The 27,269-nt window shown below is 46.4% G+C and overlaps 1 protein-coding gene across 1 annotated transcript in view; it reads left to right on the forward strand.

The window, feature by feature from the left end:
• Window positions 1-1,378: 1,378 nt before the first annotated feature.
• Window positions 1,379-27,269, forward strand: part of flt1 (fms related receptor tyrosine kinase 1) — a 46,517-nt gene continuing 20,626 nt past the window's right edge. Inside the window, exons 1-4 of the mRNA XM_065006998.1 lie at window positions 1,379-1,650; window positions 12,021-12,126; window positions 12,433-12,644; window positions 14,974-15,098. Of these exons, the coding sequence (XP_064863070.1) occupies window positions 1,593-1,650; window positions 12,021-12,126; window positions 12,433-12,644; window positions 14,974-15,098 (501 nt within the window). The 5' untranslated portion in view covers window positions 1,379-1,592. The remainder of the gene's footprint in view (window positions 1,651-12,020; window positions 12,127-12,432; window positions 12,645-14,973; window positions 15,099-27,269) is intronic.

Below are 27,269 nucleotides of genomic sequence, written 5' to 3' on the forward strand. Positions count from 1 at the left end.
GGCACTGCGTTCATCCACCTCTGGCCTGCTCGCCTCCCTACCACTGAGGAAGTACAGTTCCCGCTCAGCCCAGTCAAAACTGTTCGCTGCTCTGGCCCCCCAATGGTGGAACAAACTCCCTCACGACGCCAGGACAGCGGAGTCAATCACCACCTTCCGGAGACACCTGAAACCCCACCTCTTTAAGGAATACCTAGGATAGGATAAAGTAATCCTTCTCCCCCCCCCCCCTCCCCCTTAAAAGACCTAGATGCACTATTGTAAAGTGGCTGTTCCACTGGATGTCATAAGGTGAAAGCACCCATTTGTAAGTCGCTCTGGATAAGAGCGTCTGCTAAATGACTTAAATGTAAATGTAATGGTCAAATAATAATAATCACAGTAGTTGTCGAGGGTGCAACAAGTCAGCACCTCAGGAGTAAGTGTCAGTTGGCTTTTCATAGCCGATCATTGAGTGTATCTCTACTGCTCCTGCTGTCTCTAGAGAGTTGAAAACAGCAGGTCTGGGACAGGTAGCACATCCGGTGAACAGGTCAGGGTTCCATAGCCGCAGGCAGAACAGTTGAAACTGGAGCAGCAGCATGGCCAGGTGGACTGGGGACAGCAAGGAGTCATCATGCCAGGTAGTCCTGAGGCAAAACTGTCTTGTAGTTTAGCATCTGCTCAATCTGACCACTTTTTATAGACCAAGTGGTCAATTTGTGGCTTGATGGTGTTCAGCTATGGACGGAAGTGACTTTTCATAGCAGGTTAGGATAGCATTTTAGCCAGCCCTAACCACCCTAACCTTTTTCCTAACCTTAACCTGATTATCCTGACCGGCTAGGTTGATTATCTTGCCACCCCTACTGTCATGCAGTTTCCATGAATAAGTGAATGAATTATGTGCGTCCCTGACACCAGGTAAGGTCATGCCATGGGCATACACCCACCACTGTCATATGGGACCTGGGTAGATAGACATTGGTGGTGTTTTATAGGATAAAAGCTGGTAATTGTCTCAAGAAAGTCTCACCTGTTGGCGATATACCCTATTGCCTACGTGCCACTTTTCCCGCAGCCACCCAGGTCACTGCGATTTAGGCAGCAGTGGCGCGTAATTGCTTGTGTATGCTTATGTTTACTCCCTGTTTTTGAATAAATCGTATGGTTATGTGATGTTTGTGGGTCAGACAGGGTATCAGTATCAGTACGTCATCTTCATTGTTTCAATTAGTCTAGAGTGACTGTGTAAGAATGGGTACTGTGCGGGTGGGACTCCGCTTTTACGCGCCATGGGTGTGGCGATGGGACGTCACGGGAAGGCCCGTTATCCGCTTGCTATGGGAACTGTATAAAACCGGTGCCCACGCTCACATTGGGAAAAAGTTTACTGGAGTTGATGCGCGGTGTTCTGTAGCGTCTCCCACGGTTCTCCTTTCCTCTATTCGGGAAATCTCTCCTACTCGTCAGAATCAATGCGAATCAGCAGCGATAAGCGCGCTGATGCTGTGCGGTCTGTAGCTTTCTATTCTCTGGAGAATAAGGACTAAACCCTCTGTTACAGGTTTCTTCTTGCATAGCTCTTCAGTGCAACGGGGAAGACAGACAACATGATTTGCTTTATCTTCGTGGTTCTATGTGGATTGTCTGGCAGTGCGCTTGCAAAAGGTAAGTAGAGAGTTCCCTGATTGATGAAACTATCGGTCGCCTATGGACAAATCACACAAATCATTCCATATTCAAGTGTGCTTATATATATGATTTAAATAAATATCAATATTTCTTGATCAATGTATTATGGACACATTGATGCATGATGCGCAATTATTGTCTAAATCCTTGACGCAGGATGTGCGCATAGGTTGCCAACTTGCCATCTATTAGTAGTAGTCCTATTGTGCAATACCATGTAAGATGGATTGCCACCATAATCAGGAGGAACGTGCGTACTGTCACAGTAAAGAGATAGTATTGACGCCAGGGGAACATTCTTCAAACACTTGGCACTTGGCAGACAGTTTAGCCAGCATCCCGAGCTTTGAACATAACGGGCCAAGTCTTCTTGGCGCTATTCCGTCGACTGTCTCATTAATCGGCCCATTGAGATATCAGTGTGGTCATATAGCACGGGTGGTTGAAGAAGTGCGCTTCTTTTACAGCTAACTGTTGTTTAGTAGATAAGCCTTGTCATGTGGGATAGTTGTTTGGATAACGGAGACCTCTGTGGCCCTGCTTTGTATCCGCCTTTCTGTGCGCTCTTTGACCCGGGTTGAATCGGCACACACAGGGCGTTAGGCTACTTCCTGACGCTGATGAGTTTGTGAAATGGAAGTTCTAATATAAATGAGTGTGGGGTCATGACCAGCGCAAGGAAACTTTCTAGAGCGCAGGAACTGGCGCTAATCAGTGCTTATAGCTAAAACAGACCCACGGGGAGGAAACTGAGGTGAACTGGCTCGAACTGGCTCCTGTGTGCGTAAAGTATGGACGCAGCGCATATGGTTATTGGTCAACAACTTTATACTATACTGAACAAAAATATAAACGCAACATGCAACAATTTAATTAATTGCAAAGATGTCAAAGATTCTACTGAGTTACAGTTCATATGAGGAAATCAGTCAATAGAAATACATTCATTAGTCCCTGATCTATGGATGTCACATGACTGGGAATACAGAATGCAGATACATTTAAAAAATGGGCCTCACAATGGGCCTTAGGATGTCTTAAGGTATTTTTGTGAATTCAACTTGCCACCGATCAAATGCTATTGTGTTTGTTGTCTGTAGCTTATTTCTGCCCATACCATAACCCCAGTGCCACCGTAGGGCACTCTGTTCACAACGTTGATGACATCAGCAAACCGCTCACCTACATTACGCCATACATGTGGTCAGTGTTTGTGAGGTCAGTTGGATTTCCAAATTCTCCCAAACTATGTTTAAGGTGGCTTATGGTAGATAAATGAATATTCAATTGTTTGGCAACCGCTCTGGTGGACATTCCTGCAGTCAACATGCCAATTGTAGCTTCCTTAAAACTTGAGACATCTGTGGCATTGTGTTGTGTGACAAAACTACACATGTAAAGTGGCCTTTTATTGTGCCCAGCACAAGGTGCACCTGTGTAATGGTCATGCTGTTTAATCAGATTCTTGATATGCCACACCTGTCAGGTGGATGGATTATCTTGGCAAAGGAGAACTGCTCACTAACATGAATGTAAACACATTTGTGCAAAACATTTTAGAGAAATAAGCTTTTTGTGCGTATAGAACATTTCAGGGATTTTTTATTTCAGCTCATGAAATATGGGACCAACACTTTACATGTTGCGTTTATATTTTTATTCAGTGTATATGGACCAAGTTTTATTGTCTTGCATAACCTGATATATTGTTACTATTGTCCTCTTCCTGTATATATTTATTAGCATAATCAAGGAACAAAATAAGGTCCACAATGATTAAATAACATTTGTTTTATCTAATTTAAATACACATTTTAATGCACAATATTTGAATGGGAATGGTGCAGGGTACCCATGTAGCATATAATGTTCTGAGAACTATATGTTTCTTAGGTGGGAATTTCACATAGAGAATGATTGAGGCCTCTGGTGGCCAAAAGGCCGTTTTAGCATGGGCTTCCACCAAGCTTCCACCATCTAAAAGTAGTCAACTAGGTGGGGATTCCTAAGGGTTGTAGCCTCAATGGCACTGCCCATGCTTTCACAGATGCTATAATGTCACAGATATAAAGATGAGTCCTCTATCTATCTCTATGCAATTCCAGTACTTAAGCATAGCGTTTCCTATAGGTTTCTTCATTGTTCTATTTAAAGTAAGGATCTCAAATTGTTCCAAGAATGTTAAGAAACAACGTTCTTCTGTGTGAATTTAAGTACTTCAGCATAATGTTTTCTACAAGTTTCCTCATGGTTCTCTTTCAAGTCATGTTCTCAGAACATTAAGAAAACATTCTATAAAAACCACAAGAAAACATTAGTAACATTCAAAGAATGTTTGAAGAATGTTACTTAAGAACATACATTCTGTTCTCAGCGGAGAAATACTCTCTCTTTTCTTCTGTTCAGGTGTGTTGGTTTGAATCTCACTGACTTCATGCCACAATAGAAAGTAAATGTGTTTGCATAATTAATGCCTAAGCAAATGAGTTACCATGTGTCCTATCTGTGCTTGGAGTTCAAAACAGTTAACCCAAACTAAGCCATGTTATTAGAAGTCTTACTGAAACATGCTCTCTGAACTTTATTTAATTACATTCAAATAACCTATAATATCGTTTCTCAGAGCGCTGATAAAACTTCGCAGGAAAACTTTCAGGGAACCATAGAACGTTCAGTTTTTACAGGCAAGAAACAACATTTATGGCTTCGTTCCCAGAACCAATGGGGAACCAAAGACCTACGCTCCCACAACTTCCAAGGAACCAAATGTGCTAGTTGGGATTTACCATACTGTTTCCATTTCTAAATACTGTGTTATTTTGTGTGTCAGACTTTTTTCTTCTGTATTTAACTAGGCAAGTCTGTATTTAACTAGGTAAGTCTGTATTTAACTAGGTAAGTCTGTACTTAACTAGGTAAGTCTGTACTTAACTAGGTAAGTCTGTACTTAACTAGGCAAGTCTGTATTTAACTAGGTAAGTCTGTACTTAACTAGGTAAGTCTGTACTTAACTAGGCAAGTCTGTATTTAACTAGGTAAGTCTGTACTTAACTAGGCAAGTCTGTATTTAACTAGGTAAGTCTGTACTTAACTAGGCAAGTCTGTATTTAACTAGGTAAGTCTGTACTTAACTAGGCAAGTCTGTATTTAACTAGGTAAGTGAGTATTTAACTAGGTAAGTCTGTATTTAACTAGGTAAGTCAGTATTTAACTAGGTAAGTCTGTATTTAACTAGGCAAGTCTGTATTTAACTAGGTAAGTCTGTACTTAACTAGGCAAGTCTGTATTTAACTAGGTAAGTGAGTATTTAACTAGGTAAGTCTGTATTTAACTAGGTAAGTGAGTATTTAACTAGGTAAGTCTGTATTTAACTAGGTAAGTCTGTATTTAACTAGGCAAGTCTGTATTTAACTAGGCAAGTCTGTATTTAACTAGGTAAGTCTGTATTTAACTAGGTAAGTCTGTACTTAACTAGGCAAGTCTGTATTTAACTAGGCAAGTCTGTACTTAACTAGGCAAGTCTGTATTTAACTAGGCAAGTCTGTATTTAACTAGGTAAGTCTGTATTTAACTAGGCAAGTCAGTATTTAACTAGGTAAGTCTGTACTAGGCAAGTCAGTATTTAACTAGGCAAGTCTGTATTTAACTAGGTAAGTCTGTATTTAACTAGGCAAGTCTGTATTTAACTAGGTAAGTCTGTATTTAACTAGGCAAGTCAGTATTTAACTAGGTAAGTCTGTATTTAACTAGGCAAGTCTGTATTTAACTAGGTAAGTCTGTATTTAACTAGGCAAGTATTTAACTAGGTAAGTCTGTATTTAACTAGGCAAGTCTGTATTTAACTAGGTAAGTCTGTATTTAACTAGGTAAGTCTGTATTTAACTAGGTAAGTCTGTATTTAACTAGGTAAGTCTGTATTTAACTAGGCAAGTCTGTATTTAACTAGGTAAGTCTGTATTTAACTAGGCAAGTCTGTATTTAACTAGGTAAGTCTGTATTTAACTAGGTAAGTCTGTATTTAACTAGGCAAGTCTGTACTTAACTAGGCAAGTCTGTATTTAACTAGGTAAGTCTGTACTTAACTAGGTAAGTCTGTACTTAACTAGGCAAGTCTGTATTTAACTAGGCAAGTCTGTATTTAACTAGGTAAGTCTGTACTTAACTAGGCAAGTATTTCTGTATTTAACTAGGTAAGTATTTAGTATTTAACTAGGTAAGTCTGTATTTAACTAGGTAAGTCTGTATTTAACTAGGCAAGTCTGTATTTAACTAGGTAAGTCTGTATTTAACTAGGCAAGTCTGTATTTAACTAGGTAAGTCTGTACTTAACTAGGTAAGTCTGTACTTAACTAGGCAAGTCAGTATTTAACTAGGTAAGTCTGTACTTAACTAGGTAAGTCTGTACTTAACTAGGTAAGTCTGTACTTAACTAGGCAAGTCTGTATTTAACTAGGTAAGTCAGTATTTAACTAGGCAAGTCTGTATTTAACTAGGTAAGTCAGTATTTAACTAGGCAAGTCGGTATTTAACTAGGTAAGTCAGTATTTAACTAGGCAAGTCTGTATTTAACTAGGTAAGTCTGTATTTAACTAGGTAAGTCAGTATTTAACTAGGCAAGTCAGTATTTAACTAGGCAAGTCTGTATTTAACTAGGTAAGTCTGTATTTAACTAGGCAAGTCTGTATTTAACTAGGTAAGTCTGTACTTAACTAGGCAAGTCTGTATTTAACTAGGTAAGTGAGTATTTAACTAGGTAAGTCTGTATTTAACTAGGTAAGTCAGTATTTAACTAGGCAAGTCGGTATTTAACTAGGTAAGTCAGTATTTAACTAGGTAAGTCAGTATTTAACTAGGCAAGTCAGTATTTAACTAGGTAAGTCTGTATTTAACTAGGTAAGTCAGTATTTAACTAGGCAAGTCAGTATTTAACTAGGTAAGTCTGTATTTAACTAGGCAAGTCAGTATTTAACTAGGCAAGTCTGTATTTAACTAGGTAAGTGAGTATTTAACTAGGTAAGTCTGTATTTAACTAGGTAAGTCAGTATTTAACTAGGCAAGTCAGTATTTAACTAGGTAAGTCAGTATTTAACTAGGTAAGTCTGTATTTAACTAGGTAAGTCAGTATTTAACTAGGTAAGTCAGTATTTAACTAGGCAAGTCAGTATTTAACTAGGCAAGTCAGTATTTAACTAGGTAAGTCTGTATTTAACTAGGCAAGTCAGTATTTAACTAGGCAAGTCTGTATTTAACTAGGTAAGTCAGTATTTAACTAGGTAAGTCTGTATTTAACTAGGTAAGTCAGTATTTAACTAGGCAAGTCAGTATTTAACTAGGTAAGTCAGTATTTAACTAGGCAAGTCAGTATTTAACTAGGTAAGTCAGTATTTAACTAGGTAATTCAGTATTTAACTAGGCAAGTCAGTATTTAACTAGGCGTTGTCAGCTCGGTATCCAGCAAACTTTAACTAGGTAAGTCACTATTTAACTAGGCAAGTCAGTATTTAACTAGGTACCTCTGTATTTAACTAGGTAAGTCAGTATTTAACTAGGCAAGTCAGTATTTACCACTAGGTAACCTGCAGTATTTAACTAGGCAAGTCAGTATTTAACTGCCGCCCCTACGCTTAACCACTTTTGCCGCCCCTACGCTTAACCAAGGTTACCTGCCGCCCCTACGCTCTAACCACTGGGTTACCTGCCGCCCCACGCTTGACCAGATTTTACCTGTTGTCAGCTAACCAGAGGTTACGATCCAGCAAACTTTAACCACAGGTTACCTGCCGCCCTACGCTCTAACTAGGTTACCTGCCGCCCCTACACTCTAACCACTAGGTTACCTGCCGCCCCTACACTCTAACCACTAGGTTACCTGCCGCCCCTACGCTCTAACCACTAGGTTACCTGCCGCCCCTACGCTCTAACCACTAGGTTACCTGCCGCCCCTAGGTTACGCTCTAACCACTAGGTTACCTGCCGCCCCTACGCTCTAACCACTAGGTTACCTGCCGCCCCTACGCTCTAACCACTAGGTTACCTGCCGCCCCTACGCTCTAACCACTAGGTTACCTGCCGCCCCTACGCTCTAACCACTAGGTTACCTGCCGCCCCTAACCACAGGTTACCTCTAACCACTAGGTTACCTGCCGCCCCTACGCTCTAACCACTAGGTTACCTGCCGCCCCTACGCTCTAACCACTAGGTTACCTGGCGCCCCTACGCTCTAACCACTAGGTTACCTGCCGCCCCTACGCTCTAACCACTAGGTTACCTGCCGCCCCTACGCTCTAACCACTAGGTTACCTGCCGCCCCTACGCTCTAACCACTAGGTTACCTGCCGCCCCTACACTCTAACCACTAGGTTACCTGCCGCCCCTACACTCTAACCACTAGGTTACCTGCCGCCCCTACTCTCTAACCACTAGGTTACCTGCCGCCCCTACGCTCTAACCACTAGGTTACCTGCCGCCCCTACGCTCTAACCACTAGGTTACCTGCCGCCCTACGCTCTAACCACTAGGTTACCTGCCGCCCCTACGCTCTAACCACTAGGTTACCTGCCGCCCCTACGCTCTAACCACTAGGTTACCTGCCGCCCCTACGCTCTAACCACTAGGTTACCTGCCGCCCCTACGCTCTAACCACTAGGTTACCTGCCGCCCCTACGCTCTAACCACTAGGTTACCTGCCGCCCCTACGCTCTAACCACTAGGTTACCTGCCGCCCCTACGCTCTAACCACTAGGTTACCTGCCGCCCCCTACGCTCTAACCACTAGGTTACCTGCCGCCCCTACGCTCTAACCACTAGGTTACCTGCCGCCCCTACGCTCTAACCACTAGGTTACCTGCCGCCCCTACGCTCTAACCACTAGGTTACCTGCCGCCCCTACGCTCTAACCACTAGGTTACCTGCCGCCCCTACGCTCTAACCACTAGGTTACCTGCCGCCCCTACGCTCTAACCACTAGGTTACCTGCCGCCCCTACGCTCTAACCACTAGGTTACCTGCCGCTCTAACCACCCCTACGCTCTAACCACTAGGTTACCTGCCGCCCCTACGCTCTAACCACTAGGTTACCTGCCGCCCCTACGCTCTAACCACTAGGTTACCACTAGGTTACCGCCCCTACGCTCTAACCACTAGGTTACCTGCCGCCCCTACGCTCTAACCACTAGGTTACCTGCCGCCCCTACGCTCTAACCACTAGGTTACCTGCCGCCCCTACGCTCTAACCACTAGGTTACCTGCCGCCCCTACGCTCTAACCACTAGGTTACCTGCCGCCCTACGCTCTAACCACTAGGTTACCTGCCGCCCCTACGCTCTAACCACTAGGTTACCTGCCGCCCCTACGCTCTAACCACTAGGTTACCTGCCGCCCCTAACCACGCTCTAACCACTAGGTTACCTGCCGCCCCTACGCTCTAACCACTAGGTTACCTGCCGCCCCTACGCTCTAACCACTAGGTTACCTGCCGCCCCTACGCTCTAACCACTAGGTTACCTGCCGCCCCTACGCTCTAACCACTAGGTTACCTGCCGCCCCTACGCTCTAACCACTAGGTTACCTGCCGCCCCTACGCTCTAACCACTAGGTTACCTGCCGCCCCTACCCTCTAACCACTAGGTTACCTGCCGCCCCTACGCCCTAACCACTAGGTTACCTGCCGCCCCTACACTCTAACCACTAGGTTACCTGCCGCCCCTACACTCTAACCACTAGGTTACCTGCCGCCCCAGATAAGGATCTGAAAAGAATGATTAGTACCATGTGAACAATAGATATCAAAGGTCAAGCATTATTATTTCCCTCTAATGATATGCAAGTGTCACCACACTATGTAAAATAACCTCTGTGGTTTACATAATTGGAATAATATGTACAACACACGAGGAAAACATGTCCATTTAAAAATAAATGCCATCTACATTCAGCTCATGAACTTATCCCTGTCGTGCGGACACATTCTGGGGTTTCAAACGGCCATGTCCTTGAAGTGCATGAGATCCTACACTAGGGTTTGTTGGATGAAAGCTCCAGCTGTATTGAATGAAATGGGAAGCGGCTTTCCATCCAATTCACAGCCTGTTGAAGTGCCCCTTGGGCCCGTGCTGAGATAGACTTCCCTTCCTCCTTTAAACTATTTACCCCGACATATAGACTCTGCTGCAGGACTCTGGGTGTGTGTATTTGTATGTATGTATGTGTGTGTGTGTGCGTGTGCGCGTGTGTGTGCGTGTGTGCGTGTGTGCATGACTCAGAGTGGAAGCAGAGGAAACTACCAGAGTGAGTCAAATTAGAGCATCCACTGGTAACCAAGACAATGAATAGTAGTAATGGGGTTGCATTCATATTGTCCAGCTGAGGTGGAACTCAACTCATGCATCATCATAAGGTCAACCTCATTTGAGGGTTGCTAGTCACTGAGGGGTCAGATAATGGTCATAGGGTAGTGATGTGTTCGATCAGGAAGATAGTAGCGAGGATATAGCATACTGGCACACTTTTGGTCAATTGAAAGTGCTTGACATGCTGGTTATGACGTGGAGGACCCAAAGAAAGGCTTTACTCAAAGCAGGAGAGTGAAATGGCTGTTAGAAGACCTGAGGACATGGGAAGTCTCCCCCAGTCTACTGTACTATGACGAGTTATAGACTACATCATTAAAGTCATCCATACCCTGCTGTTGGCTCAAGCCACAACTCATTGGTCATTTGTAACACATAAATCATCTCCTTTAAATAATGCCTGCAACAGTAAAAACACACTGCATTTCCTGGAAATAGATTTTTAGATCACTCAGTACATTGCTACGCATAATTTCCTTTTTTCCTGTTATAGCTATATCAATTTAATCAAGTGCACAGTATAGTGAATTAGGTTTGTGTATGTTCCAGTAGGATCCAACAGCGTGATTAGGTTCCATTTACGAGTTGGCTGGTTTAAGGACGTGTCTGTGTGAATGTTTCCGTTTGGACTGAGAGGAAGGAAGGGTGGATGGACAGCACCATTTATCTCTCATTAATAAACCTCACTTACCATGGAGTAGAGCGTTGCTTTTATTTAATAAACAAAAGTGACACTGCTTACGCATTTCCACTTTGGTCCTCAAGTGGTTTAGTGGCATGGGAACAAGGAGGTGACGAGGGTCTGGTGTTTCTGCCTGGGAGTGTCTATGATGAAGCTGTCAGTTGATCTGTCAACACCACTAGTGTTGTGGTCAGTTGTTGTATTGTTCTCTGTTATTTATTGGTTCATGTTGTTGTGGCCAGCATAGCTCTGGACCAGGGTGTTAGTGTGCATTCCTTCACGAAGGAAATCATTCACACTAACCCCCTGGACCAGAGCTATGGTCAGTAGTGTAAGTGGTCAGTGGTATTATTGGCTAATATGGTGGGAGTGGTTGACTATCGTGTTGTTATCACTTGTGTGCCATCGTAGTGGCTAGTAGTTTTGCGAAATTCAACCTGTATATATGAGTGTATTGCAAAGTTGATTCAGATTTTCCAGAGGAAATATGTTGATCAGTCACTGATTGTTATGAGCAAAGAGCAATGTATGGGGGCCTGCCTGGCCTGCAGCCTTTAAGACATCTCTGTTCTCTCTCCCAGGTAAAGCCACTTAGACATCATCTCTGTTCTCTCTCCCAGGTAAAGCCACTTAGACATCTCTGTTCTCTCTCCCAGGTAAAGCCACTTAGACATCTCTGTTCTCTCTCCCAGGTAAAGCCAATAAGACATCATCTCTGTTCTCTCTCCCAGGTAAAGCCAATAAGACATCCTCTCTGTTCTCTCTCCCAGGTAAAGCCAATAAGACATAATCTCTGTTCTCTCTCCCAGGTAAAGCCAATAAGACATCCTCTCTGTTCTCTCTCCCAGGTAAAGCCAATAAGACATCATCTCTGTTCTCTCTCCCAGGTAAAGCCAATAAGACATCATCTCTGTTCTCTCTCCCAGGTAAAGCCAATAAGACATCATCTCTGTTCTCTCTCCCAGGTAAAGCCAATAAGACATCCTCTCTGTTGTCTCTCCCAGGTAAAGCCAATAAGACATAATCTCTGTTCTCTCTCCCAGATAAAGCCAATAAGACATCATCTCTGTTCTCTCTCCCAGGTAAAGCCAATAAGACATCCTCTCTGTTCTCTCTCCCCGGTAAAGCCAATAAGACATAATCTCTGTTCTCTCTCCCAGGTAAAGCCAATAAGACATCATCTCTGTTCTCTCTCCCAGGTAAAGCCAATAAGACATCATCTCTGTTCTCTCTCCCAGGTAAAGCCAATAAGACATCATTTCTGTTCTCTCTCCCAGGTAAAGCCAATAAGATATCCTCTCTGTTCTCTCTCCCAGGTAAAGTGGATAGGGAGCCTAAGGGGAAGTTCAGTGTTCCTGTTCTGGATGTGAAGAGTCGACAGCTGGTCCTGGAGGCCAACCAGACGCTGACGATTCACTGCAGGTGAGTCTCTCTGGAGTCAAAGGTTAGAGGTCAGAGGTGAATTGGTGGATGGGGTAGGTGGGCGGGCAGTCAGTGCAGATCAGTGAGCGCTGGTTGGGGGTCGGGGTGTGTGGGTTGTAGGTTAGTGAAAGGGGTCAAGTGGGAAATGTCAAGATAAAGGAAAGATTGTCTGCCTAGACTTATTCACTGATCAGATTAGCTTTAATATACACCTTTTAAATACACCTTTTTATGGTCAGCTTTCAGAAGTTGTGATGCAATGAGAGAGATGGAATGTTTTACAGCAATCTACCTTTCACCTATCAGGGGTCGGTGGGAGCTGTCGTGGGTGTTCCCTGGAGGTGTGGCCAGAGATAAAGAGAGTGTGCAATTGGAGGATTCTCGCTGTGGGAGGCAGAGCCAGCATTACTGCAGCCAACTGATTATTAGCTCAGCCCAGGCCCAGCACACAGGATCGTTCCGGTGTCGGTATAGCCAGCGGACCCGCAGGCAGAGTGCTGTCTACATCTATGTCACAGGTAACATTGAACAACTACCAACTCATTACAGTGTCCTGTACTCCCAAATCCCTGTCAGTGTCACTCTGTCACAAATGCTAGAGCTCAGGAAATGGAAATAAGGTTTAGGATATGAACCATCTGTCCACCTCTTTCTCACTGATGGGCTCTCTCTGTCTCGCTCTCTCTGGCTCGCTCTCTCTCCCTCTCGCTCGCTCTCTTTCTCAATTACACTTTCTCTCTCACCCTCTCTCTTTATCGCTCCCCCTCTTTCCCTCCTCCCCCTCTTTCCCTCCCCCCCTCTCTCTCCCCCCACTCCCTCCCCATCGATGGAGTGGCCTCTCCCTCTCCCTCTCCCTCTCCCTCTCTCCCTCCCTCTCTCTCTCTCTCTCTCTCTCTCTCTCTCTCTCTCTATCTCCCCTCTATCTCTCTCTCTCTCTCTCTCTCTCCCCTGTCTGATGGAATGGTCAGTCAATCTCTTGCTCACTCTGTCTCATTGTTTATATGCTTAGGTTAACATAGTGTCAGTGGGTGCTAAATACACACCAATACCAGAGAGAAATGTATATCTCAACACTGTTTGTACCAACAATACATCCTAATGACTCTGGCACAGTTTCTCCCCCTTAGCCTGTCTCTTTTCTCAGCCTCCCTCCCTCCCTCCCTCCCTCCCTCCCTCCCTCCCTCCCTCCCTCCCTCTCACCCTCTACCAGGTCTATATATAAAAGCTTTTTACTTTCGTTTACGTGCTACCTTAGTCCTCGGGGCCAGGAATAGCCCAGCTGCTGAAATGCTCAGGTTTGGGCAGAGTTTCCCAGGGCACCAGGCTTATCTGCTCCCCTCAGCCCTGCTCACAGCATCCTGTGCTTGGGGACGGGAGGAGGCCGCGGGGGGTGGAGGTGGGAGGGGAGCTGGAGGTCTATAGACGGGGGGGGGGGGGTCTCTGGTTCTGTTCAAAGGTGACAGGAGTGGAAGGTGGGAGGGTAAGGGGGGTGAAATAGGATGAAGGCCAGGCAGGATTCATGATTCAGGGACATCCAAGGGCAGAGGAGGCACCTTGACAGCCCTGTCTGCCCCACTCTGCCTTTCCCTGTCCTGGGTAGAGGCTGGCTGGGCATGGAGCTGGGCCAGGGGCCAGAGGAGGCACCTTGACAGCCCTGTCTGCCCCACTCTGCCTTTCCCTGTCCTGGGTAGAGGCTGGCTGGGCATGGAGCTGGGCCAGGGGCCAGAGGAGATAGCGGCACCAGAGGTGCCAGGGTCACAGGGTGGGGCTACAGTTTGGCCAATAGGAGCCCTGGGGCCCATCAATCACTCTGGCTGCCAAGTCCATTAGGCGTCTGACTCCATCACCCGCTCTGCTCTCACTCTACTGCCCCTCTCTGCTCTCTCTACTGCCTATTTCTGCTCTCACCCTCCTGCCCCTACTGCCCCTCCTGCCCCTTTCTGCTCTCACCCTCCTGCCCCTCCTGCCCCACTCTGCTCTCACCCTCCTGCCCCTACTGCCCCTCTCTGCTCTCACTATCCTGCCCCTCTCTGCTCTCACTATCCTGCCCCTCTTTGCTCACTATCCTGCCCCTCTCTGCTCTCACCCTCCTGCCCCTCTCTGCTCTCACCCTCCTGCCCCTCTCTGCTCTCACTATCCTGCCCCTCTCTGCTCTCACCCTCCTGCCCCCTCTCTGCTCTCACTATCCTGCCCCTCTCTGCTCTCACCCTCCTGCCCCTCTCTGCTCTCACTATCCTGCCCCTCTCTGCTCTCACCCTCCTGCCCCCTCTGCTCTCACCCTCCTGCCCCTCTCTGCTCTCACCCTCCTGCCCCTCTCTGCTCTCACCCTCCTGCCCCTCTCTGCTCTCACCCTCCTGCCCCTCTCTGCTCTCACCCTCCTGCCCCTCTCTGCTCTCACTATCCTGCCCCCTCGCTAGCTCCTTCATATGTAATCAAAGCAGCAGGAGGAAGCCCTGCGGTCCAGGCCACTAGTCCTTGGGGTACTTTTGTTCAAATGTTCAGAGATTATACTTTCCTTGAATAACACAGTACAGTAGCTGACAAACAATGAGGTGAGCTCCACCCGCCCAAGCCTTTCAATGGCACAGGAATATTAGAGGGTGGATGTGGAGGGGGTAATGTACCTGGAAGGATCACAGGCTGTTTGATTACCTCGAAACAATCTGTGTGTGTTTATTGTTGACTCCAGGAGACTATTTGCTGAATGGGTATTAAGTGTGTGTGTGTGTGTGTGTGTGTGTGTGTGTGTGTGTGTGTGTGTGTGTGTGTGTGTGTGTGTGTGTGTGTGTGTGTGTGTGTGTGTGTGTGTGTGTGTACCTATCCCTAACCTCAGTGTTGTGGTTTCAGACAGACAGCGGCCATTTGTGGAGGAGCAGAATAACAGTCCAGACGTGGTGTATATCAAGGAGAGCCAGCCTCTGGTCTTCCCCTGTAGGGTCACCCACCCTGACGCCACCGTGTCATTGGTCAAGGTGAGTTCCCTTCACTATTTCCACTACTAGCACTCCTGACTACATCTTAGAACAAAACACTTCTCTCTGTTTCTCCATCAGCACTCTCATCTGTACACAAGTCACAGTCATGTTGTTTCTGCTAGTACAGATCATTCAACACATTGTTCTTATCTTGGCAACCGTCCTGCCTTGGAGTGTGTGTGTCCGTTTGTTTGTGTCAGTCTGCGGATGTGTGTGGAAGTGTGTGGATATGTTTGTGAGTGTTGCTGCCTGAGTGGCGAGGGAGTGTACGTAAGTGCAATGAAGTGCAGTGTGTGTGTATGTATGTTTGTGGCAGCGTCTCAGTGTGTATGTATGTTTGTGGCAGCGTCTCAGTGTGTGTGTGTGTTTGTGGCAGCGTCTCAGTGGGTGTGTATGTTTGTGGCAGCGTCTCAGTGTGTGTGTGTATGTGTGTTTGTGGCAGCGTCTCCGTGTGTGTGTGTATGTGTGTTTGTGGCAGCGTCTCAGTGTGTATGTGTGTTTGTGGCAGCGTCTCAGTGTGTATGTGTGTTTGTGGCAGCGTCTCAGTGTGTATGTATGTTTGTGGCAGCGTCTCAGTGTGTATGTGTGTTTGTGGCAGCGTCTCAGTGTGTATGTATGTTTGTGGCAGCATCTCAGTGTGTATGTGTGTTTGTGGCAGCGTCTCAGTGTGTATGTGTGTTTGTGGCAGCGTCTCAGTGTGTATGTGTGTTTGTGGCAGCGTCTCAGTGTGTGTGTATGTTTGTGGCAGCGTCTCAGTGTGTGGGTATGTGTGTTTGTGGCAGCGTCTCAGTGTGTGTGCGATACCTATTTTTTACTGCCATGTTCCGAGTGAGCGGCGCCTGCAGTTTCCTCTGTTGGCACTGTTGTTACCCCCGGAGACAGGACGTGGGGTCTGGAGGGCCCCCTGCCTCCGCCCCCCTCCCCCCCACTCACACACCCCTCACTCCTATCCTCTACTGGAGGCGATCTGGCTGCCAAACTCCTCCTGATTCCTTAACCAGCCGGCCTTCAGGCCAGAGGACGATGAGGTGCCAGGAGTAATGGGCTGGCCAGGACTGACTGGTGCTAGCAGGGCAAGGCATGCCCCTCAGGCAGATCTGTTAACAGTGGTATTGTACGTAGGTAGCGTCTTCTGTGTGCAGAGACTGCACAGTTTGACCTTTACAATGCAATAACATCCAGGTGAGAGAAGTGGGCTACTGGTACTTTATCAGGTGAATGAAGGAATTTCCAAAGAGAGTTTCAGGAAACTGAAAAAGAGCGAAAGAACAAAATGAACCCCTCAGTCATCTCTCCTCTTGTCCCTGCTCTCCCTTCAGGATGTGAGGTGGACCCCGAGACGAAGCGTTGCACAAACCACACATTCTCACAAACTTCTGTTGGCTCTCTGTGTTTACGTCCTGCTCCTATCTCCACACAAACCACACACTTCACTTCTGTTGGCTCTCTGTGTTTACGTCCTGCTCCTATCTCCACACAAACCACACACTTCACTTCTGTTGGCTCTCTGTGTTTACGTCCTGCTCCTATCTCCACACAAACCACACACTTCACTTCTGTTGGCTCTCTGTGTTTACGTCCTGCTCCTATCTCCACACAAACCACACACTTCACTTCTGTTGGCTCTCTGTGTTTACGTACTGCTCCTATCTCCACACAAACCACACACTTCACTTCTGTTGGCTCTCTGTGTTTACGTCCTGCTCCTATCTCCACACAAACCACACACTTCACTTCTGTTGGCTCTCTGTGTTTACGTCCTGCTCCTATCTCCACACAAACCACACACTTCACTTCTGTTGGCTCTCTGTGTTTACGTCCTGCTCCTATCTCCCACAAACCACACACTTCACTTCTGTTGGCTCTCTGTGTTTACGTCCTGCTCCTATCTCCACACAAACCACACACTTCACTTCTGTTGGCTCTCTGTGTTTACGTCCTGCTCCTATCTCCACACAAACCACACACTTCTGTTGGCTCTCTGTGTTTACGTCCTGCTCCTATCTCCACACAAACCACCCACTTCACTTCTGTTGGCTCTCTGTGTTTACGTACTGCTCCTATCTCCACACAAACCACACACTTCACTTCTGTTGGCTCTCTGTGTTTACGTACTGCTCCTATCTCCACACAAACCACCCACTTCACTTCTGTTGGCTCTCTGTGTTTACGTACTGCTCCTATCTCCACACAAACCACACACTTCACTTCTGTTGGCTCTCTGTGTTTACGTCCTGCTCCTATCTCCACACAAACCACACACTTCTGTTGGCTCTCTGTGTTTACGTACTGCTCCTATCTCCACACAAACCACCCACTTCACTTCTGTTGGCTCTCTGTGTTTACGTCCTGCTCCTATCTCCACACAAACCACACACTTCTGTTGGCTCTCTGTGTTTACGTCCTGCTCCTATCTCCACACAAACCACCCACTTCACTTCTGTTGGCTCTCTCTGTTTACGTACTGCTCCTATCTCCACACAAACCACACACTTCACTTCTGTTGGCTCTCTGTGTTTACGTACTGCTCCTATCTCCACACAAACCACACACTTCACTTCTGTTGGCTCTCTGTGTTTACGTACTGCTCCTATCTCCACACAAACCACACACTTCACTTCTGTTGGCTCTCTGTGTTTACGTCCTGCTCCTATCTCCACACAAACCACCCACTTCACTTCTGTTGGCTCTCTGTGTTTACGTACTGCTCCTATCTCCACACAAACCACACACTTCTGTTGGCTCTCTGTGTTTACGTCCTGCTCCTATCTCCACACAAACCACACACTTCTGTTGGCTCTCTCAGTTTACGTACTGCTCCTATCTCCACACAAACCCACACTTCACTTCTGTTGGCTCTCTGTGTTTACGTCCTGCTCCTATCTCCACACAAACCACACACTTCACTTCTGTTGGCTCTCTGTGTTTACGTCCTGCTCCTATCTCCACACAAACCACACACTTCACTTCTGTTGGCTCTCTGTGTTTACGTCCTGCTCCTATCTCCACACAAACCACACACTTCACTTCTGTTGGCTCTCTGTGTTTACGTACTGCTCCTATCTCCACACAAACCACACACTTCACTTCTGTTGGCTCTCTGTGTTTACATCCTGCTCCTATCTCCACACAAACACACTTCACTTCTTTTGGCGCTCTGTGTTTACGTACTGCTCCTATCTCCACACAAACCACCCACTTCACTTCTGTTGGCTCTCTGTGTTTACGTCCTGCTCCTATCTCCACACAAACCACCCACTTCACTTCTGTTGGCTCTCTGTGTTTACATCCTGCTCCTATCTCCACACAAACCACACACTTCACTTCTTTTGGCGCTCTGTGTTTACGTACTGCTCCTATCTCCACACAAACCACACACTTCACTTCTGTTGGCTCTCTGTGTTTACGTCCTGCTCCTATCTCCACACAAACCACACACTTCACTTCTGTTGGCTCTCTGTGTTTACGTCCTGCTCCTATCTCCACACAAACCACACACTTCACTTCTGTTGGCTCTCTGTGTTTACGTCCTGCTCCTATCTCCACACAAACCACACACTTCACTTCTGTTGGCTCTCTGTGTTTACGTACTGCTCCTATCTCCACACAAACCACACACTTCACTTCTGTTGGCTCTCTGTGTTTACATCCTGCTCCTATCTCCCACAAACCACACACTTCACTTCTTTTGGCGCTCTGTGTTTACGTACTGCTCCTATCTCCACACAAACCACCCACTTCACTTCTGTTGGCTCTCTGTGTTTACGTCCTGCTCCTATCTCCACACAAACCACCCACTTCACTTCTGTTGGCTCTCTGTGTTTACATCCTGCTCCTATCTCCACACAAACCACACACTTCACTTCTTTTGGCGCTCTGTGTTTACGTACTGCTCCTATCTCCACACAAACCACACACTTCACTTCTGTTGGCTCTCTGTGTTTACGTCCTGCTCCTATCTCCACACAAACCACACACTTCACTTCTGTTGGCTCTCTGTGTTTACGTCCTGCTCCTATCTCCACACAAACAACACACTTCACTTCTGTTGGCTCTCTGTGTTTACGTCCTGCTCCTATCTCCACAAACCACACACTTCACTTCTGTTGGCTCTCTGTGTTTACGTACTGCTCCTATCTCCACACAAACCACACACTTCACTTCTGTTGGCTCTCTGTGTTTACATCCTGCTCCTATCTCCACACAAACCACACACTTCACTTCTTTTGGCGCTCTGTGTTTACGTACTGCTCCTATCTCCACACAAACCACACACTTCACTTCTGTTGGCTCTCTGTGTTTACGTACTGCTCCTATCTCCACACAAACCACACACTTCACTTCTGTTGGCTCTCTGTGTTTACGTACTGCTCCTATCTCCACACAAACCACACACTTCACTTCTGTTGGCTCTCTGTGTTTACGTCCTGCTCCTATCTCCACACAAACCACACACTTCTGTTGGCTCTCTGTGTTTACGTACTGCTCCTATCTCCACACAAACCACCCACTTCACTTCTGTTGGCTCTCTGTGTTTACGTCCTGCTCCTATCTCCACACAAACCACACACTTCTGTTGGCTCTCTGTGTTTACGTCCTGCTCCTATCTCCACACAAACCACCCACTTCACTTCTGTTGGCTCTCTCTGTTTACGACTGCTCCTATCTCCACACAAACCCACACTTCACTTCTGTTGGCTCTCTGTGTTTACGTACTGCTCCTATCTCCACACAAACCACACACTTCACTTCTGTTGGCTCTCTGTGTTTACGTACTGCTCCTATCTCCACACAAACCACACACTTCACTTCTGTTGGCTCTCTGTGTTTACGTCCTGCTCCTATCTCCACACAAACCACCCACTTCACTTCTGTTGGCTCTCTGTGTTTACGTACTGCTCCTATCTCCACACAAACCACACACTTCTGTTGGCTCTCTGTGTTTACGTCCTGCTCCTATCTCCACACAAACCACACACTTCTGTTGGCTCTCTCAGTTTACGTACTGCTCCTATCTCCACACAAACCACACACTTCACTTCTGTTGGCTCTCTGTGTTTACGTCCTGCTCCTATCTCCACACAAACCACACACTTCACTTCTGTTGGCTCTCTGTGTTTACGTCCTGCTCCTATCTCCACACAAACCACACACTTCACTTCTGTTGGCTCTCTGTGTTTACGTCCTGCTCCTATCTCCACACAAACCACACACTTCACTTCTGTTGGCTCTCTGTGTTTACGTACTGCTCCTATCTCCACACAAACCACACACTTCACTTCTGTTGGCTCTCTGTGTTTACATCCTGCTCCTATCTCCACACAAACCACACACTTCACTTCTTTTGGCGCTCTGTGTTTACGTACTGCTCCTATCTCCACACAAACCACCCACTTCACTTCTGTTGGCTCTCTGTGTTTACGTCCTGCTCCTATCTCCACACAAACCACCCACTTCACTTCTGTTGGCTCTCTGTGTTTACATCCTGCTCCTATCTCCACACAAACCACACACTTCACTTCTTTTGGCGCTCTGTGTTTACGTACTGCTCCTATCTCCACACAAACCACACACTTCACTTCTGTTGGCTCTCTGTGTTTACGTCCTGCTCCTATCTCCACACAAACCACACACTTCACTTCTGTTGGCTCTCTGTGTTTACGTCCTGCTCCTATCTCCACACAAACCACACACTTCACTTCTGTTGGCTCTCTGTGTTTACGTCCTGCTCCTATCTCCACACAAACCACACACTTCACTTCTGTTGGCTCTCTGTGTTTACGTACTGCTCCTATCTCCACACAAACCACACACTTCACTTCTGTTGGCTCTCTGTGTTTACATCCTGCTCCTATCTCCACACAAACCACACACTTCACTTCTTTTGGCGCTCTGTGTTTACGTACTGCTCCTATCTCCACACAAACCACCCACTTCACTTCTGTTGGCTCTCTGTGTTTACGTCCTGCTCCTATCTCCACACAAACCACCCACTTCACTTCTGTTGGCTCTCTGTGTTTACATCCTGCTCCTATCTCCACACAAACCACACACTTCACTTCTTTTGGCGCTCTGTGTTTACGTACTGCTCCTATCTCCACACAAACCACACACTTCACTTCTGTTGGCTCTCTGTGTTTACGTCCTGCTCCTATCTCCACACAAACCACACACTTCACTTCTGTTGGCTCTCTGTGTTTACGTCCTGCTCCTATCTCCACACAAACCACACACTTCACTTCTGTTGGCTCTCTGTGTTTACGTCCTGCTCCTATCTCCACACAAACCACACACTTCACTTCTGTTGGCTCTCTGTGTTTACGTACTGCTCCTATCTCCACACAAACCACACACTTCACTTCTGTTGGCTCTCTGTGTTTACATCCTGCTCCTATCTCCACACAAACCACACACTTCACTTCTTTTGGCGCTCTGTGTTTACGTACTGCTCCTATCTCCACACAAACCACACACTTCACTTCTGTTGGCTCTCTGTGTTTACGTACTGCTCCTATCTCCACACAAACCACACACTTCACTTCTTTTGGCGCTCTGTGTTTACGTACTGCTCCTATCTCCACACAAACGTCCAGCCTAGAGCCACAAAGGTAATTATTCTAAAAATATCCTCTGTTCTCTCACTCCCTCCATCCGCCCCGGCCTGGCCCAGCATTCCGAACCTGGAGTCCACTCCACACACACTGTCACACACTCTGCAGTGTTTCTTTCCTGGAAGGATTTTGCACTCTGCTTGGATCTTTAATTTGTTGTCCCACCTCTCAGCAGGGAACAATACCCAGGGGGCCATTCCCTCTCGCTGCCGCCGTGAAGGTGACCCAGTGGGGCGAGGAGTGGAGGCAAGCGGAAGGGGGTAGTGTAGCATGACCCAGGGTTCCAGTCCAGTCTCCATCCTGTAGTTACAGGATATGAGCAGATGGACTGGAGTCACGTTCCCACGTCCTGACTTCTCTCTCACCTTGCAACCCACCTGCACCCACTTCTGACCCCCTTACACCCACCTACACCCCCTTCTGACCCTCTTACACCCACCTGCACCCCCTTCTGACCCCCTTACACCCACCTGCACCCCCATATGACCCCCTTACACCCACCTACACCCCCCTCCAACTGCCCTCCGTCCCCAACATCCTCTGAATCTTCACCTTCCAGGATTCAGCTACCAGGGGGTGGGGTGGAGGGGGGCACCAAGGGCATTCACAGGCGCCTAACAAGACAGAGGAGACAAAGAGGTATTTACTATAGTGTAGTGTATAAGGAAGAGAGGTAGAGGTATTTACTATAGTGTAGTGTATAAGGCAGAGGAAAATAGGAGGGAAAAGAGGCGTCTTAAGGTTGGACGAGGGATGAGGGGGCTGTCAGCCAGGTAACACTGGGGATGAGGGGCTATCAGCCAGTTAACACTGGGGATGAGGGGGCTATCAGCCAGGTAACACTGGGGATGAGGGGGCTATCAGCCAGGTAACACTGGGGATGAGGGGCTATCAGCCAGTTAACACTGGGGATGAGGGGGCTGTCAGCCAGGTAACACTGGGGATGAGGGGGCTGTCAGCCAGGTAACACTGGGGAGGAGGGGGCTATCAGCCAGTTAACACTGGGGGTGAGGGGGGTATCAGCCAGTTAACACTGGCGATGAGGGGGCTATCAGCCAGTTAACACTGGAGATGAGGGGGCTATCAGCCAGTTAACACTGGGGATGAGGGGGTATCAGCCAGTTAACACTGGGGTGAAAGGTTATCAGCCAGTTAACACTGGGGGTGAAGGGTTGAGGGGTATCAGCCAGTTAACACTGGGGGTGAAGGGGTTAGGGGGGTATCAGCCAGTTAACACTGGGGGTGAAGGGGTGAGGAGGGCTATCAGCTAGTTAACACTGGGGGTGAAGGGGTGAGGGGGTATCAGCCAGTTAACACTGGGGGTGAGGGGTGAGGAGGGCTATCAGCCAGTTAACACTGGGGGTGAGGGGTGTCAGCAAGTTAACACTGGGGGTGAAGGGGTGAGGAGGGCTATCAGCCAGTTAACACTGGGGGTGAAGGGGTGAAGGGGCTATCAGCCAGTTAACACTGGGGGTGAAGGGGTGAGGAGGGCTATCAGCCAGTTAACACTGGGGGTGAAGGGGTGAAGGGGCTATCAGCCAGTTAACACTGGGGGTGAAGGGGTGAGGGGGTATCAGCCAGTTAACACTGGGGTGAAGGGGTGAGGGGGTATCAGCCAGTTAACACTGGGGGTGAAGGGGTGAGGGGCGTATCAGCCAGTTAACACTTGGGGTGAATGGGCTATCAGCCAGTTAACACTGGGGGTGAAGGGGCTATCAGCCAGTTAACACTGGAGTTGAAGGGGTGAGGAGGGCTATCAGCCAGTTAACACTGGAGTTGAAGGGGTGAGGAGGGCTATCAGCCAGGTAACACTGGGGGTGAGGGGGGTGAGGTGGAGGGTCCACATGTTCCCCTGAGAGAGGGCTGGATGCTTCCACCATGTCACTGAAACTCTAGTAAACATTTCCTTGAGTCTACCTCCTCCAAGAAAACAACCCTTTTACACAGACTCTGTCTCTACAGTAACACAATACTCTGTCTCTACAGTAACACAAGACTCTGTCTACAGTAACACAAGACTCTGTCTACAGTAACACAATACTCTGTCTCTACAGTAACACAAGACTCTGTCTCTACAGTAACACAAGACTCTGTCTCTACAGTAACACAAGACTCTGTCTCTACAGTAACACAATACTCTGTCTCTACAGTAACACAAGACTCTCTACTAACACAAGACTGTCTCTACTACAAGACTCTGTCTCTACAGTAACACAAGACTCTGTCTACAGTAACAGTAACAAGACTCTGTCTACAGTAACACAAGACTCTGTCTCTACAGTAACACAAGACTCTGTCTCTACAGTAACTCTGTCTACAGTAACACAAGACTCTGTCTACAGTAACACAAGACTCTGTCTCTACAGTAACACAAGACTCTGTCTACAGTAACACAAGACTCTGTCTCTACAGTAACACAAGACTCTGTCTACAGTAACACAAGACTCTGTCTCTACAGTAACACAAGACTCTGTCTCTACAGTAACACAAGACTCTGTCTCTACAGTAACACAATACTCTGTCTCTACAGTAACACAAGACTCTGTCTACAGTAACACAAGACTCTGTCTCTACAGTAACACAAGACTCTGTCTACAGTAACACAAGACTCTGTCTACAGTAACACAAGACTCTGTCTCTACAGTAACACAAGACTCTGTCTACAGTAACACAAGACTCTGTCTCTACAGTAACACAAGACTCTGTCTCTACAGTAACACAAGACTCTGTCTACAGTAACACAAGACTCTGTCTCTACAGTAACACAAGACTCTGTCTCTACAGTAACACAAGACTCTGTCTCTACAGTAACACAAGACTCTGTCTCTACAGTAACACAAGACTCTGTCTCTACAGTAACACAAGACTCTGTCTCTACAGTAACACAAGACTCTGTCTACAGTAACACAAGACTCTGTCTACAGTAACACAATACTCTGTCTCTACAGTAACACAAGACTCTGTCTACAGTAACACAAGACTCTGTCTCTACAGTAACACAAGACTCTGTCTCTACAGTAACACAAGACTCTGTCTACAGTAACACAGACTCTGTCTACAGTAACACAGACTCTGTCTACAGTAACACAAGACTCTGTCTACAGTAACGCAAGACTCTGTCTACAGTAACACAAGACTCTGTCTACAGTAACACAAGACTCTTTCTCTACAGTAACACAAGACTCTGTCTACAGTAACACAAGACTCTGTCTACAGTAACACAAGACTCTGTCTACAGTAACACAAGACTCTGTCTCTACAGTAACACAAGACTCTGTCTACAGTAACACAAGACTCTGTCTCTACAGTAACACAATACTCTGTCTACAGTAACACAAGACTCTGTCTCTACAGTAACACAAGACTCTGTCTCTACAGTAACACAAGACTCTGTCTCTACAGTAACACAATACTCTGTCTCTACAGTAACACAAGACTCTGTCTACAGTAACACAATACTCTGTCTCTACAGTAACACAAGACTCTGTCTACAGTAACACAAGACTCTGTCTACAGTAACACAAGACTCTGTCTCTACAGTAACACAAGACTCTGTCTACAGTAACACAATACTCTGTCTCTACAGTAACACAAGACTCTGTCTCTACAGTAACACAAGACTCTGTCTCTACAGTAACACAATGCTCTGTCTCTACAGTAACACAAGACTGTCTACAGTAACACAAGACTCTGTCTCTACAGTAACACAAGACTCTGTCTCTACAGTAACACAAGACTCTGTCTCTACAGTAACACAAGACTCTGTCTCTACAGTAACACAAGACTCTGTCTACAGTAACACAAGACTCTGTCTACAGTAACACAAGACTCTGTCTCAAGACAGTAACACAAGACTCTGTCTACAGTAACACAAGACTCTGTCTCTACAGTAACACAAGACTCTGACTCTCTACAGTAACACAAGACTCTGTCTAACACAGACTCTGTCTACAGTAACACAAGACTCTGTCTACAGTAACACAAGACTCTGTCTACAGTAACACAAGACTCTCTCTACAGTAACACAAGACTCTGTCTACAGTAACACAAGACTCTGTCTACAGTAACACAAGACTCTGTCTACAGTAACACAAGACTCTGTCTACAGTAACACAAGACTCTGTCTCTACAGTAACACAAGACTCTGTCTACAGTAACACAAGACTCTGTCTACAGTAACACAAGACTCTGTCTCTACAGTAACACAAGACTCTGTCTACAGTAACACAAGACTCTGTCTCTACAGTAACACAAGACTCTGTCTACAGTAACACAAGACTCTGTCTCTACAGTAACACAAGACTCTGTCTACAGTAACACAAGACTCTGTCTACAGTAACACAAGACTCTCTCTCTACAGTAACACAAGACTCTGTCTACAGTAACACAAGACTCTGTCTACAGTAACACAAGACTCTGTCTCTACAGTAACACAAGACTCTGTCTACAGTAACACAAGACTCAGTAACACAAGACTCTCTCTACAGTAACACAAGACTCTCTCTACAGTAACACAAGACTCTGTCTACAGTAACACAAGACTCTCTCTACAGTAACACAAGACTCTGTCTACAGTAACACAAGACTCTGTCTACAGTAACACAAGACTCTGTCTACAGTAACAAGACACAGACTCTGTCTACAGTAACACAAGACTCTGTCTACAGTAACACAAGACTCTCTACAGTAACACAGACTCTGTCTACAGTAACACAAGACTCTGTCTACAGTAACACAAGACTCTGTCTACAGTAACACAAGACTCTCTCTACAGTAACACAAGACTCTGTCTACAGTAACACAAGACTCTCTCTACAGTAACACAAGACTCTGTCTACAGTAACACAAGACTCTGTCTACAGTAACACAAGACTCTGTCTACAGTAACACAAGACTCTGTCTACAGTAACACAAACTACAGTAACACAAGACTCTGTCTACAGTAACACAAGACTCTGTCTACAGTAACACAAGACTCTGTCTACAGTAACACAAGACTCTCTCTACAGTAACACAAGACTCTGTCTACAGTAACACAAGACTCTGTCTACAGTAACACAAGACTCTGTCTACAGTAACACAAGACTCTGTCTACAGTAACACAAGACTCTGTCTCTACAGTAACACAAGACTCTGTCTACAGTAACACAAGACTCTGTCTCTACAGTAACACAAGACTCTGTCTCTACACAAGTAACACAAGACTCTGTCTCTACAGTAACACAAGACTCTGTCTACAGTAACACAAGACTCTGTCTACAGTAACACAAGACTCTGTCTACAGTAACACAAGACTCTGTCTACAGTAACACAAGACTCTGTCTACAGTAACACAAGACTCTGTCTACAGTAACACAAGACTCTCTCTACAGTAACACAAGACTCTGTCTACTACAGTAACACAAGACTCTGTCTCTACAGTAACACAAGACTCTGTCTACAGTAACACAAGACTCTGTCTACAGTAACACAAGACTCTCTCTACAGTAACACAAGACTCTGTCTACAGTAACACAAGACTCTGTCTACAGTAACACAAGACTCTGTCTCTACAGTA

The sequence above is a fragment of the Oncorhynchus nerka genome, linkage group LG22 (assembly GCF_034236695.1).
Source record: "Oncorhynchus nerka isolate Pitt River linkage group LG22, Oner_Uvic_2.0, whole genome shotgun sequence".
NCBI lineage: Eukaryota > Metazoa > Chordata > Actinopteri > Salmoniformes > Salmonidae > Oncorhynchus > Oncorhynchus nerka.